This window comes from Rhincodon typus, chromosome 11 (genome assembly GCF_021869965.1).
Source record: "Rhincodon typus isolate 14 chromosome 11, sRhiTyp1.1, whole genome shotgun sequence".
Taxonomy (NCBI): Eukaryota; Metazoa; Chordata; class Chondrichthyes; order Orectolobiformes; family Rhincodontidae; genus Rhincodon; species Rhincodon typus.
In genome coordinates this window covers 60752688-60773894 of record NC_063342.1, presented here as the reverse complement: position 1 = coordinate 60773894, position 21207 = coordinate 60752688, and the positions used below count along the sequence as shown (strand labels likewise).

General features: G+C 42.4%; 1 protein-coding gene across 1 annotated transcript in view; it reads right to left on the bottom strand.

Annotated features, from left to right (window-relative positions):
• egfl6 (EGF-like-domain, multiple 6) overlaps positions 1-21207 on the bottom strand; it is an 88697-nt gene that overhangs the window by 35684 nt on the left and 31806 nt on the right. The window contains exons 4-7 of the mRNA XM_020533994.2: positions 20634-20753; positions 16252-16371; positions 11404-11538; positions 10174-10296 (exon numbers count right to left, since the gene is read on the bottom strand). Coding sequence (XP_020389583.1) covers positions 10174-10296; positions 11404-11538; positions 16252-16371; positions 20634-20753 — 498 coding nt within the window. The remainder of the gene's footprint in view (positions 1-10173; positions 10297-11403; positions 11539-16251; positions 16372-20633; positions 20754-21207) is intronic.

Below are 21207 nucleotides of genomic sequence, written 5' to 3'. Positions count from 1 at the left end.
CCATGAGTTCAATATAGCATATGTTTAATATGGTCTTGTTTATGTTTTAAAAGGAGGGAAGATTCAATTTGCGTCGCGTATGGGGTCTACGTACTCTTAACGGGAGTTTGAATAAGGAACTTTATTTTTCAGGAGCAGATGTCACAATATTTTAAGCAGCTCTTGGAGGGGGAGTCATGCAACCGATGATGATCCTAATATGTGCAAAATCTCTCTTCTGAGGAATAAGCCAGGAATGTGTGCTCTTGGACCACAGCCTCTAAGACCGGCAGTGAGGGTTATACATGAGTATTACACACACAACTGTATCCAATGTCAAATCTAGAACAACACATAGATGGCTTGGTGGCAGTGTAATGTCACCTATGCTAGAGTCCTTCATACCATCCTAACAAGCCCTGGACATCGAAAACTAAATAAGCCATCAGCAGTAAGTAAGTTAACAACAGTCTGTGAGAAAATTCTTCTTTTCATACACATCTTCATTCTCCAGGATTGGAACCGAGAATACACCTCTTCCCACCCACCTTCCTGCAAAAATGCCATCCCCTATTCCCAATTCCTTTGCCTCCGCCGCATCTGCTCCCAGGATGAGGCATTCCACTCCTGAACATCTCAGATGTCCTCGTTTTTCAAGGACTGCAACTTCCCCCCCTCAGTGGTTGACAAGGCCCTCGACCGAGTCTCCCGCATTTCCCGCAACTCATCCCTCACACCTGCTCCCCGCAATAACAACCAAAAAAGAATTCCCCTCGTCCTCACGTACCACCCCACCAACCTCCGGATCCAACACATCATCCTCCGACACTTCCGCCATCTGCAATCCGACCCCACCACCAAAGACATGTTTCCCTCCCCACCCTTATCTGCTTTCCGGAGGGACTACTCTCTCTGGGACTCCCTTGTCCGCTCCACACTCCCCTCCAGCCCCACCACACCCGGCAATTTTCCCTGCAACCGCAGGAAGTGCTAACCTGCCCCTACACCTCCCCCCTCACCCCCATCCCAGGCCCCAAGAAGACTTTCCACATCAAACAGATGTTCACCTGCACATCTGCTAATGTGGTATACTGCATCCGCTGTTCCCGTTGTGGCCTCCTCTACATGGGGGAAACCTAGTGGAGGCTTGGGGACTGCTTTGCGGAACACCTACGCTCGGTTCGCACTAAACAACTGCACCTCCCAGTTACGAACCACTTCAACTCCCCCTCCCATTCCTCAGACGATATGTCCATCCTGGATCTCCCGCACTGCCACAACGATGCCACCCGAAGGTTGCAGGAACAGCACCTCATATTTTGCTTGGGAACCCTGCAGCCTAATGGTATTAATGTGGACTTCACAAGCTTCAAAATCTCCCCTCCCCCAACCGTATCCCAAAACCAGCCCAGCTTGTCCCTGCCTCCCTAACCTGTACTTCCTCCCACCTAACCCCTCCTCCCACCTCAAGCCCCACCCCCATCTCCTACCTACCAGCCTCATCCCGCCCCCTTGACCTGTCCGTCCTCCCTGGACTGACCTATCCCCTCCCTAACTCCCCACCTACACTTACCTTTACTGGCTCCATCCCCGCCTCTTGACCTGTCTGTCTCCTCTCCACCTATCTTCTCCTTTATCCATCTTCTATCCACCTCCCCCTCTCTCCCTATTTATTTCAGAACCCTTTTCTGAAAAAGGGTCTAGGCCCGAAACGTCAGCTTTCCTGCTCCTCTGATGCTGCTTGGCCTGCTGTGTTCATTCAGCTCTACACCTTGTTATCTCTTGGAGCCTATGGATTTAATTGAATGTTCTGAAGGATTTATCTATGATCTGTTTGTCGGATTAGTACCAGGTTTGGTTAAACAACTTTCTCCATAATAAAATTATGCTAATTTTCTATTGATTTCATAAGATTATAACGTACAATACACTTTATGAGCCATACAAACAAACCTAGATCAATCTCTTCATACTTAAGATGCTTTCGATGTAACGATGTTGACACAGCTGTACACCTTTTAACTTGCATTAGTTGAGAACCAAGCAAAACCTTTTGGTTTCAAAGAATGTTCTCAATGAAAGAGGTTTCTAGCATTTTTTAATATGCTTGATTTACACTTCTTAATTCTGGTGGATTAATGTTTTACAGTTTCTTAGTATAAACTATAAGGCAGTTTGAGTCGAGAATTTGCTTAATATTTTGTAACTCTGTGAGACGGAGTAACATTTTACTTGGCGATAGAAATAAACTATTTGAAAGAAGAAAAGACTATTCTCTTGGGTGTAGAGCAGACCAAGCACACCATGAATACTTATTGGTTGATTGGTGCTTGCTTATATTTCACAAGATATCTAAAGCACCCTGGGTTTCCCTTTGGAAGCAGGGGTGTGGAGGCAGTTGTGAGAGGGGATGGCAGGGCAGGATTGGGGTGGGTAGGGATTGGCGGAGTCATGGGGCTTACAGCATTGTTTCCATTGGCTTTCACAAAAACAATGGAAAAGCAAAACATCTTCTGATTTATCCTGAAATGTATGTGAAGATATACTGGTAGAGTAAGGGGTCAACTATTAAAGACAGAGTGTAGTAAATTTTAAAATTCTCTGCCACAGAGGGCTGTCAAGGCTGGAACATTATGAATATTCAAGGCTGTGATAAACAGAGAGGTTTTTAATCAATAAAAGATCAAGGAGAAAGGCAAGAAAGTGGAGTGAAGGATTATCTGATCAACCATGATTTCATTGAAAGATGGAGCTGACTTGATGGGCTGAATGGCCTAATACTGCTCCTACATCAGTGACAGTTGCCATCTTTGCAAGGGAAAACTAGTTAATTTCATTTATCCATGATGAGGCAACTGCTGCAGCCTAGCAATAGGATTTGGAAACATAGCTGGCTTCCCCCCAGGTGTAGGGTGCCATCGACTATACACACACGTGGCACTGAGAGGACAGTATGACAACGCTGCAGAATTCATTGACAGGCAGGGATTTCATTCCATTAATGTTCAGGTGATCTATGATCACTGTCACCACTTCCTGGAGGTGTATGCCCACTACCCTCGCAGCTGCCATTGGCTCCTACATCCTGGAGCACTCTTGTGTATCTGAGAGTCCAGATGGTTTACAAGGTTGGTTACTGGGGCTAAGGAAAAGCCATCACGAACATGGTTCATGACACCATTGTGCAACCTACTGACTGATGCAGAGCACAAATACAATGCTGCCCTTGCTTCAACCTGGGCTATGGTGAACAGACAATGGGTCATAGAGTCATAGAGTCATAGAGTCCTGCAGCACAGAGACAGGACCCTAGGCCCAAACTGGTCCACTATGACCGAAATGTCCATCCACACTAACACCATTTCCCTGCAGGTGGCCCATATCCTTCTAAAACTTTCCTATCAATGTATTTGTCCAAATGCCTTTTAAACATTGTTAACATACCCACCTTAACCACTTCTGCTAGCAGCTTATTCCATATGCATACTACCCTCTGTGTAAAAAAACTGCCCCTCAGGCTCCCATGTATTCTTTCCCCTCTTACTTTAAACTGATGCCCTTTAGTCCTCGATTCACCAATCCTGGGAAAAAGACTTAATGCATTCATCCTATCCATGCCTCTCATGATTTTGTACACTGCTATAAGATGCTGCCTCAGTCTCCTATACTCTAAAAAGAAGTCCTAGCTTATCCAACCTCTCAGTATAACTCAGTTCCTTGAGTCCTGGCAACATCCTTGTAAATCTCCTTTGCACTCTTTCTAGTTTAATAGCATCCTTCCTATGGCAAGGTGACCAAAACTGAACACAATACTCCAACTGCAGCCTCACCAATGTCCTGTACAACTGCAACATAACTTCCAATATCTATATGCGATGCCCTGACTGATGAAGGCCAGTGTGCCAAAAGCCTTCTTCACTGCCCTGTCTACCTGTGACTCCACTTTCAGAGAACTGTGCACCTGAACTCCAAGGTCCCTCTGTTCCATTATACTCCTTACCCCCTACCATTCACCATGAAAATCCTACCTTGGTTTGACTTTCCAAAATGCAACATCTCACACTTATCAGTATTAAACTCCATTTGCCATTTCTTGGCCCACTTCCCCAGCTGATCAAGGTCCTGCTGCAATTTCTGATATACTTCCTCACTGTTCAAGATACCACCTATTTTAGTGTCATCCACAAACTTACTAATTGTGCCTTGTACGTTCTCATCCAAATCATTGATAGAGATAACAAACAGCAACAGGCCCAGCACCAAGCCCTGAGGCACACTCGTAGGCCTCCAGTCCAACAAGCATCCTTCACTCTTACTGTCTGCTTCCTACCTTCAAGCCAATTATATATCCAATCTGCCAGCTCTCCCTGGATTCCATGTGATCTAACCTTCCAGAGCAGTCTAACATGTGGAACCTTATCAAAGGCCTTACTGAAATCCATATAGACTACGTCTACCACCCTGCCCTCATCAAACTTTCTGGCCACTTCATCAAAGAAATCTAACAAATTTGTGAGGCATGATTTCCCATGCACAAAGCCATGCTGACTGCTGCTAATCAAACCCCGTCTTTCCAAATGCGTGTATATCTTATCCCTCAGTATCTTCTCAAGAAACTTTCCTATCACAGATGTCAGGCTTACTGGTCTACAATGCCCAGGTTTTTTTTGCAGCTTTTCTTGAATAAGGGCACAACATTCACTACCTTCCAGTCTTCCGCGACCTCACCTGTGGCTAATGATGATGTAAATGTATCAGACAGGGCTGCTGCAATTTCTTCTCTAGCATCTTGCAGGTGTCTTGGATATATCTGATCAGGACCAGGCAATTCATCCACCTTCATACATTCAAATAATTCCAACACCTCCTCTACTGTGATATGGACTGTCGCCAAGATATCGCCACTAAGTTCCCCAAGTTCCCAAGTCTTCACATCTTTCTCCACGGTAAACACAGAGCAGAAATATTCATTGAGGACCTCGCCCAACTCCTGCGGTTCCACACATACATGTCCACTTTAGTCCTTGAGGGGTCCTATTGTCTCTCTAGTTATTCTTTTTCCTTTAATATACTTAAAAAACCTCTTTAGATTCACCCTAATCTTCTCAGCCAAAGTTATCTTGTGCCCCCTTTTCGTCCTCCTGATTTCCATCTTCAATAAACTCCTGTATCCCCTATGTTTCTCCTGCAAGTCTTCACAATCTCTCCGCAAATTTGTTCCTCTAATTCCTGTTGACTATTTGGGGGCCTATAATACAACCCCAATAATGTCAATAATGTCACCACCCCCTTCTTATTTCTTAACTCCACACACAAAGCCTCACTGGATGATCCCTCAGTTATTTCATCTCTGACTACTGCTGTGATACTCCCCTTAATCAAAAATGCAACTGCCTCTCCTCTTTCTTCAACCTCTGTCTCGCCTACACACCTGTACTCTGGCACATTAAGTTGCTAGTCCTGTCCTCCCTTAGCCTTGTTTCTGTAATGGCTATAATATCCCTGCCCCATATACCTATCCATGCTCTGAGTTCATCGGCCTTAGCTGTCAGCCCTGTTGCATTGAAATAGATGTAATTTAATCCAACAGGCATTCCTCGCTCCCTATCCTGTTCCAGTCTTACCTGTCTCTTTAACTTGTTATTTCTGATTACTGTATCTCCTTCCAGCCTCACGCCTGCCTCCCTGCTGTTCTGAGGAAGGGTCACTGGACCCGAAATGTTAACTCTGACCTTTTCTTCACAGATGCTGCCAGACCTGTTGAGCTTTTCCAGGAAGTTTGTTCCACCCACCTCCCCCAACCGCCAATCTGGTTTAAACCCTCCCTTGCAGCACTAGCCACTCTACCTGCCAGGATATTGGAACACTCCAGATCAGGTGCAACCCGTCCCTTTTTAGCAGGTTACCTCTGCCTCAGAAAAGATCCCAATGATCCAGGAATCTGAATCCCTGCCCCTTGCATCAATTCTTTAGCCACACATTCATCTGCCATACCCTCCTGTTCCTACCCTCACAGCACATGGCACTGGAAGTAATCCAGAGATTACCACTGTCGAAGTCCTGGTTTTTAACTTATTTCCTATCTCTGTATAATCACTCTGCAGGCCCTCATCCCTATTTTTATCGATGTCAATTGTTCCAACATGCACAATGACTTCTGGCTGCTCACCCTCCCCTTTGAGAACATTCTGCAGCCGCTCTGAGACATCCTGGACCCTGGCACCCAGGAAGCAACACACCATCCTGGATTCCCGTTTGCAGCCACAGGATCTCCTGTCTGTCCACCTAACTATTGAGTCTTCTATCACTAAGGTCCTGTTTACCGTTACCATTTCCTGTTGTGACCCAGAGCCAGTCATAATGCCACCAACCTGGCTACTGGTGCTTTTCCCTGATCGGTCATTTCTCCCCCAACAGTATCCAAAATGGGGATGAGGGGGAATGGCCACACGGGATTCCTGGACTCTCTGCCTACTCCCTTTGCCTTTTCTGGTGGCTACCCAGCAATTATCTGCCTGCACCTTAGGTGTGACCAGCTCACGAAAACTCTCATCTATGATGCGTTCAGCATCTCGGGTGTTCCTGAGTGCATCCAACTCCAGCTCCCTAATACAGTCTCCCAGGAGCTGCAGCTGGGTGTACTTCCCACAGGTATAGTCATCATCAGGGATGGTGGAAGTGTCCCTGATCTCTCACCTTGCAGGAGGAGCATGCCACTGCCCTAACTACCATCTCAAATGCTCTAATGGGGCTGCCGAAGATGTGATTCCACTCCTTGGACCAGTCTTGCGGGGGCTGGAGGCTGCCCTCCAGTACAATCTAGACTAATTTTTCTGTAACATCCTGGTGTGCTCTGCATAATTGGGACAGGCAGTGAGGTGATGTGATAGATGCTGAGGGAATCGGAGCAGTCTTCTGGGAAGAAGGATGGGGATACTGGGGAGAAGGAAGCTCTCCTTGCCCATGACGGTGTTTAGATGGGTCAGGCACTACAAACCCATGGACAGGGTTGAATTTGCTCCTGCTGGCTGTAAATAAAAGCCAGTGTTTGGATTTGCTTGTTTGTATGTGATGTTCCTCTCCTGAACAGTGTTGAATTGCAGTGGGCACTGGGGATAGAGCAGCAGTGACTCAGAGAGACTGTTTATACAGCAGGTAGTTAAGGACAGATAAGCTGTGTCGCTCGGCCGGAGTGAGAAGTTGATGTTGTACATGCAAGGGAGTGTCAACCATGCTAACTAGGTCCTGTGGGCACCAGGGCTACATGGATGCTGTGCCATGACATTGCCAATGAGGGGTAACACTGATTGCCAACACTTGCCTGGGTACATAGCACCCTTTCAATGATGGCATAAGTACAGGGGGTGCCAGACTTTTGCTAGGTATCTGCTGAGTGGGAGTTGTTTTGGGAATGATGCATGGTATGATGGGGCCACAATCAGAGGGATGCCATCGAAGTGAGGTAAGTAATTAACACAATGAGAATACTTGACACAGCTAGGATTCAGTTATATGAATGTAAGTATCAGTCCATAGCGTGGCATCAAACCGTACAATAAAATATAAAAAAATAGAAAATGCTGGAGATACTCATCAGGCTTGGCAGCATCTGTGGAGAGAGAAATAGAATTAACATTTCAAGCCTGATATAACTCTTCTTCAGATCTCCAGAGTTCTGACTTTCAAAGTGATATCTTAACAGAAATGAACGAAGATATTTCTTTTCCAAAATGGCTAGAGGATTTCCACATGATTTTTCTGTAGAACATTCTCAAAACAGCTTCATTTAGTCAGATTTTTTAACTATCAAAATCCGAACAATATCCTTACAAATCAAGAAAATAATCAACAATATCAAGTGCCTTCAATAATTAAATGATGCAGCAAAACTTGTTTATAACAATCTCTCCACCAGAAAAGCTTAAGCTTTCAGATCCAGTTGATAGATTGGTGAGTTGGCAGATGTGGTCTGTACACCAAAATCAAATGCAGGACAGGTTGGCACACCTCTCTACTACTTGGGCAGAATATCTGATCATGTGTTACACACACAACAGATAAATGAAAACAAATCATGTTTGACAATCTCCTTTCATAAATATTTCACTTAATGAACACACTGGATACTGGTGAGAATATGCTTCAATTACACTTTTCAACTCCCGGCAGGTTCTGTAGATAGTATTGTTACTGATCTATATGTACAACCTGAGCCATGTAACGATGAAAGCTTACAACAAGAACTAATTCACAACAGAATTTTCAATGGCATCTTTGAACGGTCACTGAACATCCTCAATCAAAAGAGGATCTAATTCTAGAACAAATAATTCAAACAGCAATGGATACCGAGTCTAAAGACTGTTCTAAAGCATTAGACAGCAAAAGTTCCTTTTAATCAAGAACATTCTACAGAGTGTACTGACTACTCGAAGCACAATAATCCATTTGACCAGAGGCAAGACCTTTCTTTGGAACAATATACCACATGTGATAACAGAGAACATCCTGAACAATTTTTAATACTTCAGTAAAATAAAACAAAGAACTGAAGATGCTGAAGATCTGAAACAGAAATTGCTGGAAAAACTCAGTACATCTGGTAGCATCTGTGGGAAGAAAGCAGAGTTAACATTTTGAATCTGGTGACTCTTCATCAGAATTCTGCTTTCTCCCCACAGATGCTGCCAGACTTGCTGAGCTTCTCCAAAAATTTCTGTTTTTGTTAATACTACAGCAGCTTGTCATTGTGGTTCTAAAATTGCTTAACAGTGAAGACAAAATTGGCCAAGCTCTCATGGACAATGTGCTCAGTGTGAAAAAAAGACCACTTCCTGATATTGCTCTACTGTCTGAAGAACACACTAAGCAACAGGTCAAATCATCCCCAACCTAATACGTACAGTCATGCCTTGGAACAAGACCTTGAAGAATACATCGATATTGCAAGAGAATAAGCTTATTTACACAAAAAAACAACAATGCATGTATGGATTATTTAATGTTTTCCAAAAAAAAACTGGCAATGGTATCCAATTCTAATACTTGGATAGAAAAGGTATAATCAGCTCATAATTCTGGTATGTGCTTGTAGTTACATTCTCACAAATTCCTTCAGCCAGATGGATCGACTGTCTGATCTAATGGAAGCCAGCAGAAAAAATACAAGATCACCAACTTTGCCTCAAGTTGTTCTATATCTGGACACAGATTTTCCTGATGTACCTTTTGAAACAGATGAATCAATCAAATAAAGTAATCTAAGTAACTTACTTGAGAATGTATACGACTTTAATCAATATTAATGACAAGTGAAGAAAAGCTTGGGCAGGCTGCTGTGTAAGGGCATCATGACTCTGAAGCAAACTTGCAAAAAGGTTAGAGAGCTGCCCATCCCTGATTATAAATAACAGTGTGGGTGGAATTAGAATGTACTAGAACACCCATACCTAGACCACTACACTCCAGAAGGAGCAAGTCATGAGCACATTAAAACACGAACACATAGAAACACCAAGATAGATTAGCCCTTATGTGTTATAACTATCAGATCAGATCATTCTTCTACGATGCCATATATAGCAGGATTTAGTATAAAAGTATAATTGAACAATGTTACTTTGATGTCTAGGTTTGAAGACAGTTCTTGACTTTGTCCTTGACCAGTCTGTCTTGAACCCAAAGTCAGTGTGGCATCTGATCACACAATTAAAGGCTCCAGGCCTCTCCAATGGTCCTGATATAGAAAGGCTGAGTCTGAAGATTCATTAACTCTGCACCAATTAATACTTACTCACATAAGCACTTATAAAAGCTTCAGACCATTTCTACGTCACTTGAATTTATTGACCAACATGCACTGACTTCCCTCTGTCAGCCTCAAACCATCTACAAAGAAACAACATTAGCCTTAACTACTTTTTAATTTTTCCTTCATGTCTTTGGAGGCATTTCTATATTGATAATGATTGTTATGTGCATTTATCTGAGGCAATATACTCCAGCTTTAAAAAAATCTAATTCTACCTATTAAAATCTTGCACATTAGGCTGCCAATTTTCCGACTGTACAATAGATTAATGGGCAGAAAATCACAGGAATGTACCTGATCCGCATTCACATCACCTGAGGGCCCTCACTAAGTAGCATGTATTTGGGAAGCCAACATTAGGTACAATAATTGATAAGTCTTACCAGAGCATTGAAAACCACTGCCTCTGAATCCCTGCTTACATTTACATTTAAAAGATCCCTGAATGTTGCGGCATTCTGCATGGTCGCTGCATGAGTGTGTATTGGTAGCACATTCGTCAATGTCTGTCAAACAACATAAATATCAAGAGACCTGTTTTAAAAAAAGTAGTCCAGACCATTTGGGAGAAACATTAAATCAGGTGGTGTTGCTGCCTCCTCCGCCCAAAAGGTTGACTGGGTAATGCACCCTGTCGATAACCGCTACCCTATAACCACTTTACTCTTTGAGCGGCCTTAATTGTCTAAGGCCAAGATGTCTGCTCCCATCTGGAAAGGACGTTTCACCTTTAGAAAGCTGCTGAACAAAAGCACCATGTTTGGTTTGGTCATTGTTGGGACTCTGAAGAAATAGACTCAGGAGTCTGTGAAGAATGGAAGCTAATGGAGGCTAATGGGTAAGCTCGACTTATTGGCATGGCCTGACCTGCACGCCTCAGTGATACGGTGCGTGGGTTGGGAACTGGGTGGATTTGAGAGGCCAAGAGACAGTGATGTGGGTTAAAGGGGTGTACCACCTTGTGCAGGGTGCCTCTGATGGGCACAGGGAACGTCAAAGGAGGTCACCCTCACCCCAACACCACCACCCTCACCCCCAATTCAGCCAGTAAAATCTATGTAGTGTGAACCTCACCCTGTCCTACACAAACTAGCGGTGGGTGCAGGATGAGGTTTTCAGTGGCGATTGATCGCATGTTCTGGTTAAAATGGAACACAGTTCGAATTGATTGGGCATGCTGCATTTTAAAAGTTTCCCTGCTTCCACAGCAGGTGACTGCGAAATTCCACCCATTGTGTGGCTGGGTCATAAAAGCTTGAACACCTCGGCATTTATTCCCAGTCTGTGCTGAGTTAGATCTCAGCCAGAGTGACAATAGGAGAACTAGAGTTACTTACAAAGCTTTGGGGTTGGAAGAATAGCCTCTGTAAGGGTGAACATCAGGATAGGTTTCACAGTGTCTGTGCAGCCTGCAAGAACTACCCACATGTGCTGTCTGGGTTTATGCACAGAGTAAAGTTTTGTGCACTAGTAAAGGGTATTCATGGAATTGTTGGAAGATTCAGTGGCTTCTGGAGAGGAGTAGGTGTGACCTGGAGTTGTCACAATTTGCTTCATATTTTTGGATATTTAGTTGTCAGCTGACTGTTCAGAAATTGCTATATTAAGCTTACCTACACATCTGTATTTACCGTCGATGTATTTGAGCTCATAGCCAGTCTGGCATTTGCAGAAGTAACTTCCAAATGTATTCACACACCTCCGCAGAGGAGGGCATTGAGGTTTGCTAGTTGCACATTCATCAATATCTGGAAGAGGGAAATGGAGAAAAATTAGATATACTTGCATACTTTCACATAACAGCCTAATAAGCAAATATGTTACAGGTTTTAAATTAAATATTGGATGGTGAGGATGGAGATTTGCATTGCATTGCATACTAATAGGCTCTTAACTCTGAATTAGTTTGCAACTTAAATAACTTCATAGGTTAGAATTAGAATGCGAAGTTGGCTGTGCAGAAATGGTAGCTCAGTAGTTAGCACTGCTGCATCACAGCAACAGGGATCCGGGTTTGATTCCACCCTTGGGTGACTGTCTGCGTGGAGTTTGCATGTTCTGTCTGTTTCAGTGTGGGTTTCCTCCAGGTGCTCCAGTTGCCTCCCACAGTCCAAACATATGCAGGTTCGGTGGATTGGTCGTGGTAAATTGCCCTGTAGTGTCCAGGGATGTGCAGCCAAGGTGGGTTAGTTGTGGGAAATGCAGGGCTATAGGGATGGGGTGGGTCTGGGTGGGATGCACTTTGAAGGGTTGGTATAAACTCAATGGGCCGAATGGCTTGCTTCCACATTGTAGGGATTCTATGATTCCTCTTAGGCGATTCAGCAGAGTGTGAATGGGCAGTTGAGGTATGATTTTATTGTGTGCTCCTGCTCAACGTGAATTTTACCCTGAAGGGGCCTTGTGAACTTTTTATGGAAAAGTTTTGCTAACATGTCTTAAGTTAGGGATTGCATTCTGCACTTCTGGAAAACCAGGAATTGAATGGACTTAGGCGGCTATGTCATTTGGATTTTCAATCCTCGCAGCTGCTTCTACAGGTAATCTGGGAAGGAAAATAGACTGAATTGCTTGAATTAATATTGATTGCTGAATCAGCGTTATCTTGTTATCGGTTTATGATTAGGTCATACATTCTCGAAGACTCAGCAGTCTAGCCAGTCTTTGAACTATGAGGATTTTGTGGGCTTGCCCCCTCTCAAACATGTTTTGTGTAGAAACAAAGGAACAGGAATCAATTTTGAGTCACTCAGACCTGATTCACTGATCACTTGGAGCCTGACTGACTTGTATCTCAACTTCACTGGCCATTCTTTGATGTACTTGCATTGTATTTTACAATGCTACCATAAATTCGCATAAAGAAATCCCCTGCCTTACAGTCAACCAGAACTGACAACTTTACAAATGCTCTGTTATCATTGCCATCAGGAAAGATAAGTGCTTCAATTATGAATAAAGAATCAATTGCATGTTTTATGTATCTACGGTGGGAAGTAGCCTGAGAGGAGAAGAGGGATCAAAGCTTAGAGCTGAGGCTACTTTAATGCTTACATTTGTTTAAGGTTCCTCCAGACCTTACTCAAGGTAACATCTCCATGCTAAATTTATTCTTCTTCTTTAAAAATTTTCTGCAAATTGTGGGTTGATGTGGCGTAGATTATGGATTGAATGGTGTGCGTACTTAGCTGCCCACCCACAGAGAACAGACGAGTCAGAATGTTATGGGGAACCCATCATTCAGGACTTTCCCCAGTGGAAGTTTCACTCCACCTTGTGTCAGTGTTGTTTCTGATTTGTTCCTCAGCCTGGAGATCAGCCAGATTAGCCTCTGGTTAGGTAGGGAACTGGTGTATGAGTGCGAAAAGTGCAGGAGTTGATCAAGGGAAGATGAATTGATTGGAAAAGAAGGGTTAATCAGAGTGTGCTTGATTGGGGTAACAGGGCAGGAGGCCCTGTCAATTATCACTGTTCAGGTTGGGAAGGTGGAATCAATTGGAGGGGGTTTGCTTGTGTATAGGGTGGTAAGAAAAAGGTGGCTGTTGATTCCAGGAAAGAGGCTGGGAGCCTGGAGACTGGATGCATTCAGACAACTTGTATTATTGTGGGAAGGAGTTTAGGCCAGGACATGGTTGGTAGGGGTGTAGGGGTATTGGGGGTGGGGTGGGGGTGTTGGTGGTGCAGGGTGTGTTTTAAAGCATTTGGGAGAAATGGGGTACTGTGGTATTTGGAGGCTGAGGATGTTGTTCCAATCTCAATAGAGAACGTTAATGTTTTAGAGAATTTCAAACTCCCTGTTATTAACCAAAATATTAAGTCACAAGATTTCACGTTTAAAATCAAATCAGTTTTACTGCAGAAAAATCAAGTAAAGCAAACATTATGATGTAAAGACTTGCTTACCTAATTACTACTTTGAAAGGCACAATAAAACACTACCACATATTTTAGACTAAAATTCTCAATTAAAACTTCTACTTTTCACTATGACTGACTGTCAGTTAAATTTTTGCCTACCTATCAGATTCATGAAAGTTATCTATTTCCTTGGAGCCAACTCTTAACATTCCTGCAACTGCCTTGTAAGGTCTTGGACTTTTCATCTTAGGCGTGAGTTTGACATTTAATTCCTGCCTCAAGATTTCAACAGATAATTGGAAATATCCTGTGTTTCGACTCAGTTCGCCCTCATGGTCCAAGCTACTCTCCAGCAACTAAATTTCTCTCCCTCTCTCCCTGATTTCTCGCTGAACTGATTGTTTTCTTAATGCAGGTTACTGCAGATTTCTTCCTCTAGTTCCAAGCAAAGCAAATCCCTCAGTCTCTTTTTTTCTTTTATGAACTCTGCCTTCAAACTGCGTCCATATAGTGAATGATAAAGTCAGCATTTTCTCTACTTAAGGTGCAGGCTTGGCTAACATCTCTCTCTCTTTTTCCCTTGACTTCGAATGAACTGCAAACTACACAAGATGAAAGCTAAATTGTCTCTGTCTATTCCCATGCTGAACTATTTGTATCTGTGAGCAAGCATGCAGATAAATTGAAACAAAAGAACCTTCCTAACACCCAGTCCATCTCCATGACAATGAGACATAATAGAGATACCTCAAACTGAAATGTAAACTAATTAACTTTTACCTCCAAAACTACCCTTTGATCCTGTGTCCTGCAGGAATAATTCCATTTCTAATTGAATTAACTGCCTTGTTCCCAGACTTGCTGGTTCCAGCAAGAAACTACTCCTCCCTGTTTTTGAAGCTGTTTTATTGCAAGGGTTTATAGCAAAATAGCTGTATTCGACTCCAGATTAGAAAATTGTATGTTCAAATCACATCGGGCTTATAGAGCTTTGAGGCTCTAAATGCACAGTGGGTAGTGTCCCTATCTGTGGTCCACCTCTGGATTCAAGCCCCTTCTGCCCTGGACAAGTGTCATGATGTGTCTGAACAGATTGATTAAAAGTATGTACAAAGGTGCGTTCAACTTCTGGGAACTAAATGAATAATCCAAACTCTTATTGAAATAACTATAGACTCCTGTCCAAAACCAAAAGCTCACAGAAGGGTCATCCATTGTTTAGGTTGTCTCCCTTCTAACTTTAACCGTTAAATTTCGATTTCTCCCTAAATCAATTGGAGAATAGTACTGAAAGCTACCCCCGTTGTTGAGCTTTCAGTCTGTCCTGTTTACGTGATTTAAACCAGGAGTCAAAAAGCATTCTCCTTTAAGTGATGCTGAATCAGCCAAGGGTAAAATCAATAAACAGCTTGAAGTTTGAGTGAACTTGAACATGACTGTGTAACAACTGACATAACATTTATCAAACAATGACTCAATTAATTAGCAGAAAAATAATGCTCCAGTATATATTCCAGGGAGGTAGTATTTCCACTGGGCCAGTAATCCAGATAGCTCTGGTTAATGCTCTGCAGACATGGGTTCAAATCCTCAATGGCAAAACTTGAATTCAATGAATTAATCTGGAATCTAGCTTTTCTAATGGTGATCATGCAATCGTTGTTGTTTGTTGTAAAAACCCAAAATAGCTTGCTCACCCACCTGGTCTGGCCGACATATAACACTAGACTCACAGCAATGTTGCATAGAAACAATGAAAATAGGAACAAGAGTTGGTCATTCTACCCTTTAAGCCTGATCTGCTGTTCAAATAGTCACAGTTGATCATCCATATTATTTCAGCCCTTCAGCCCTAAAATCTATATCTATCTCCTTCTTGAAAACATTCATCGTTTTGGCCTTAACTGCATTCTGTGACAGAGAATTCCAAAGGCTCACCACTGACTGGCTGAAGAAATTTCTCCTCATCTCAAGTAGTAGAAATGCCTTCCCCTGCATCATTAGACTGTGATCCCTGGTTCCGGACTGTGTTCTTTGGGGACATACTTTCTGCATTTACCCTGTCTGGTCAATTTAGAATTTTATAAGTTTCTTTAAAACCTGCCCCCACTGCCTCCCCACCACCACCCTCACCCCCACCACTCCTCATTCTTCTAAACTCCAGTGAATACAATCTTAATCGATCTAGTCTCACTTCATACATGAGACCTGCTATTCTACAAATCAGTCTGGTAAATCTTCGTTGCACTGCCTCCTTTGCCAGAACATCTTTCCTCAGATAAGGAGACCAAAACAGCACACAGTGTTCTAAGTGCGGTCTCACCAAGGCCCTGTAAATTGCAGCAAGACATCCCTGCTCCTGTACTTGAATCCTCTTGCTATGAAGGCCAACGTACCATTTGCCTTCATCACTGCCTGCTTCACCTGCATACTTACTTCCAGCTTCGTTGACTCTCCACTGCCTTCTGACTGAGTTTAAGGGTAATTGAGGGTCTGGCTTTTCCAGGGATGCCCATTTCCCATGAAAGAAATAAATAATCAGGTCATTTTATTTTAGTGGTAAACTTTGTTCTCATACACGAGATTACAGAGAAAGTATAGACCTATGCAGGTTTTTCCATCTGGTCCCAGTTGTAATCCAGAGGATGGGCAGAAACAGCGGATCTCTCCTTTCACATCCTCACAGCTGTATTGACAGTTTGCCATTGCACATGTCCTGGAATCTAAAGAAAACAGAGTCAGTGAACTCGTATGCATAAAACCTCGTACATCAATGCTTCTTTTCCCTCTTTGATGGGCAGCTGGAATTAATCCTATTCTGGACCTTTGCTGATGCAAATTACATAGATGCAATGAGCTTTGTATTTTAAAAACATATGTAATTTGTTTCAACGGTTTGGTTTCTCACAATTTCCTTGGAAGAGTGACAATTACAAGCATACTCCTATTTAAACTTTGCTATTGCAGAGCTAGAGATCTGAATTGTTGATTGGGAAGGAGCGAACCATAACTTGTTAGTTTTATTTGTCTTTGTGGTTGTGTTAGTTCATTCATTTGTGGTTGCATGAACCAAATCATTATCAGATGCAACTGCTGAGGAATCAGTGACTTGATTATTGAATTACAATTTGTGTTAATGTTTTTGTCAGTCACTAATTCAATTTACATCAAGTACCTGCCATTCTATCATGCAACAAAGATGCTGGATTCTCTCTTGCCATGACTGTTGCTTTACTGGTGCAGTGTTTTGAAGTTTCCTGATGCTGTGTTGTACACTGATAGAGCATATGATTGGAAATGTTATGAATCCTTTTCAACAAGTTAATGTACTGTTTGGAAATCAGCCTTTTCCACAAAAGGAGGTGAAGACAATTTGAGGGGAAATAAAATGACTCTTCATCATTCCACATAGCTTTTAGCAGGAATATCAGGTGCTCAAAAGTAGGTTCTGTGCAAGGTGTTTATCCTGGAAATATAGCTTCCTTACCTGGGGCACCCTGGCTAATTTTCTCTGCATCTCCACTTCTCTTTCTAACTTCTCAAAGCCTTCCATCTCTCCTAACCCTTATCCCATGGTTCAGCAATACTTAATTTACTGCTTTTTGTGTCTTTGCCCTCTTGTCTGCATGGCACTTTGACAGAACACTACCTATCAATTTAGAATTGATGTTACTGTTAAGAAAATTTCATGTGCATTAGGTGAAATTACTGAAAAGAAAGAAGCAATTACTGAAAGGCTGGGAGAGATTCTGACCTAATTTCCCAGGTAGGACACCAATGCGATCAGGTGGAAAATTGTTTTTTAGAGGCTGTATTGTATTGGCCTGCATTAGTCGAGTAACTTAAATGTTGCGCCCATTCCTGCCATTTTCCCAATGAGTAGCTTAGAAATAAAATTGGTTACAGAAACCTTTAATTGCAAAACCTTCCGTGAAGAACTAAACCTAATATTGTACCCAACCCTGTAACAGGCCATCTAATGGCCTCTACCAATAATTAGAATTGCCCTGCAGCTGTAGAGTTATAGAAACGTACAGCATGGAAACAATACATTCGGTCCAATTTGTCCATGCCGACCAGATAACCCAAATAAATCTAGTAACATTTGCCAGCATTAGACCCATATCCCTCTAAACCCTTCCCATTCATATACCCATCCAGCTGCCTTTTAAATGTTGTAATTGTACCAACCTCCACCACTTCCCCTGGCAGTTCATTCCATACACACATCACCCTCTGTGTGAAAAAGTTGACCATTAGATCCCTTCTAAATCTTTCCCATCTCACCTTAAACCTATGTCCTCTAGTTTTGGACTCCCCTACCCTGGGTAAAAGACCTTGACTATTCACTCTATCCATGCCCCTCATGCTTTCATAAACCTCTCAAAGGTCACCCCTCAGCTTCTGATGCTCCAGGGAAAGTTTTAAAGTGAGTGGAGGTAGATATAGGGGAGACGTCAGAGGTAGGTTCTTTATTCAGAGAGTGGTCGGGGCGTGGAATGCATTGCCAGAGAGGGTAGTGGAGTCGGCCTCATTAGCGGCATTTAAGTGGCTATTAGATAGGCATAAGGATGATAGTATAAGGTAGGGGTGGAGGTTAGATAGACCTTAGGATTAGGGTAAAAGTTCGGCACAACATCATGGGCCGAAGGGCTTGTACTGTGCTGTACTGTTCTATGTTCCATGTTCTACAGTTCTATGAAAGTAGCCCCAGCCTATTCAACCTTTAGCACTAAAACACCAGTTTTCCGTTGCTGCGAAATTGGTGTGTGTAAAATTGTAAAATGAGGAAAAGCAGTGCTTCATCCCTTTAAAAGGTTTTTTTTGCATGCTTAGAGTTAAAATGGATGTCTGACCAGCAGCTTGAAGTGCAGGTGCACAGAGAGAGTGCCAGGATGGAAATATTTTGTATCGAACAGTCAAGCAGCATTTTTACCAAGACAACAAGTCTTTTCAAATTTAGCCAATCAATTTAAACAAAACCCTTAGATACTAAAAACCTATTAAATTTAAATTTGATGGTGTTGACAACATCGACCCAATCCTATATAAGAAATATTGCTTTGTCATCAAGGGTATAAAGATGGGGGCTTTTGGAAAATTGGGGGAGCCAACTGCCAAGAGACAACACCGTTAGGTCTCAGAGAAAGCACCATCTCTTTAATAAAAGGTGCCACGGTACTTCTAGCTAAGAGTCTTTACAGAGAAAACATCCCTGACAGCAGAATCAGCGGCAGAAGGACATTTGTGATGTGAGATCAACAGAAGAAAAGGCTCCCGAAGGCACAGTCTGTGCAAACTTGAAGAGGTTAAGTTTTAATTTATTGTTGTCTTATTAATTGGATTTATATAAGTGGGACTTGTGTTTATTTGAACAGCATTCGAGTAGAATTTAAGCCAGTTAGGGAGTTATTAGTAATCTAGGGGGGAATTGTTCTTGTTGTTTGTTAATAGTTCTGTCAATTTGTTCAATGTTAGGGTTAAATAAATAATTTTTTTGTTGTTATTTATAAAGTGGATCAGGGATTTTCTTTTCTTAAACCACTCTTTTAACAGATTATGAGGGAAAAGGCGATTCCACCCTCGGGTGACTGTCTGTGTGGAGTTTGCACATTCTCCTTGTGTCTGCATGGGTTTCCTCCGGGTGCTCCGGTTTCCTCCCACAATCCAAACAGGCGCAGGCTAGTGGATTGGCCATGCTAAATTGCCCATAGTGCCTGGGGATGGGTCTGGATTGGATACTCTGAGGGTCGGTGTGGACTTGTTGGGCCGAAGGGCCTGTTTCCATACTATGGGGATCCTATGATTCTATGAAAGACGAGTTTCTCTGGGTGTTTCAGAGCTAATTATTAGTAGGGAACCTCCACTCCCATCATAAGAGATTGGGATTTGTGTTTTGGAATAATAATCAGATGAGTTCGGTCACTGCCCCTCCGTAACACCGTTAAGTTGTTGTAAGTACAAATTGAAATCAGTACAGTGAGGAAAATAGGACATCTGAGACCTGACTGAACTGGGAAAGTCTTAACCAATTAAATTTATACATGTTTTTAAATTTAATGTATTTACCTAATCAACCTGTTCAGAGGTGTTATTACACACCTCTGGAGCAGATGGGACTTGAACCCAGATTGCTCATCTAAGGATAGGGACACTATCACTGTGCCACAAGACAACCCCTTATAATCAGCAGGACTCTAATTTGTAATCCATCATCCTAACCACTCGGCCATGATTAAGCATTCACCAGAAGGAGAAGGAGGATAAATTCAATCAGGTACAGAAAGTGAAATAAAGATAGGAAGATAAAGATTGGATTAAGAGACAGAGAGTGAAAAAGTAGAAAGGAAATGCAATGCAAATTCTTTAAACCTTATTGTTTTGCATTTTAAAGATAATTCCCAAATATTTCACAAGTTAAAGTAGTGAGATCGCATATTTGTAATGGGTAATTTTTCAGATGAGCGAGCGAGGTTGATTGGCCGCGGTTAACAGTAATTGTATGACTAAATGGGTACTTACACTAGCCCTAAACATCTGTGTTGATTCATTTTATACCTAATTCACAAATACAGCAACTTCACGTCATTTAATATATTTCAAATAATAAGGCAGACAGCAGAGTGCCACTTTTGCAAAGCTTTACAGCAGAGTGACAACTCAGGCAGTTAATAGTTGCTTATTTGCATTTGACAATCCATCTACTTCTTGCAATAGGGTTTTTGCCATTTGTACTTAAAAATGTGTTTTTTTTGCTCCATTACTATATTGACAACAAATTTTGATTTACTGTTACTGCACTTTAAAAGCATCTAATGCATGTTGCCAATGAACTTTTAAGAAATGGTCGCTTGTTCCAAATAGCCTCAAAAATAGCTGAAATCTCAAGCTGCAAAACTAGGAGGAGAACATAATAAATCCAACAGATGATCAATCCATCAGCAATATTTTATCGCAACAGCAATTTCAGGAATGTTTCACTCACTAGCACATGAGCCGTCTGGAGTCAGCATGTAACCATTCAGACAGTAACACTTGTAGCTGCCATGTGTATTCATACATCTGTGTTCACAAGGTCTTGGCTTCAGCCCACATTCGTTAAAATCTACCGCAGCCAAAAAGAATTGGTGTGAAACAAAACAAGAATAGCTGAGAGAGCTGGTTTCATTTGTTTGACAAGATTATTTTTCACACTTTTGAGTAGCATGTGAATGTACAAGCTGTTCAAACACCTTTGAAAACACCATCGTTGTGAAGTCATGTTATGCAATATGAGGATTTTTTTATTCATTTGCTGGATGTGGGCATCGCTGGCTGGCCAGCATTTATTGCCCATCCCTGTTGCCCTTGAAGGGGCTTTGCAGCGATTGATACAACTGAGTGGCTTGCTAGGCCATTTGAGAAGGCATTTCAGAGTCAACCCCATTGTGTAGGGCTGGGGTCACATGCAGGCCAGACCAGGTGAGGATGGCAATTTTCTGCCCTGAAGGACATTAGTGAACCAGATGGGTTTTTCCAACAGTCAACAATGGTTTCATGGTCATCAGCAGCTTCTTTTT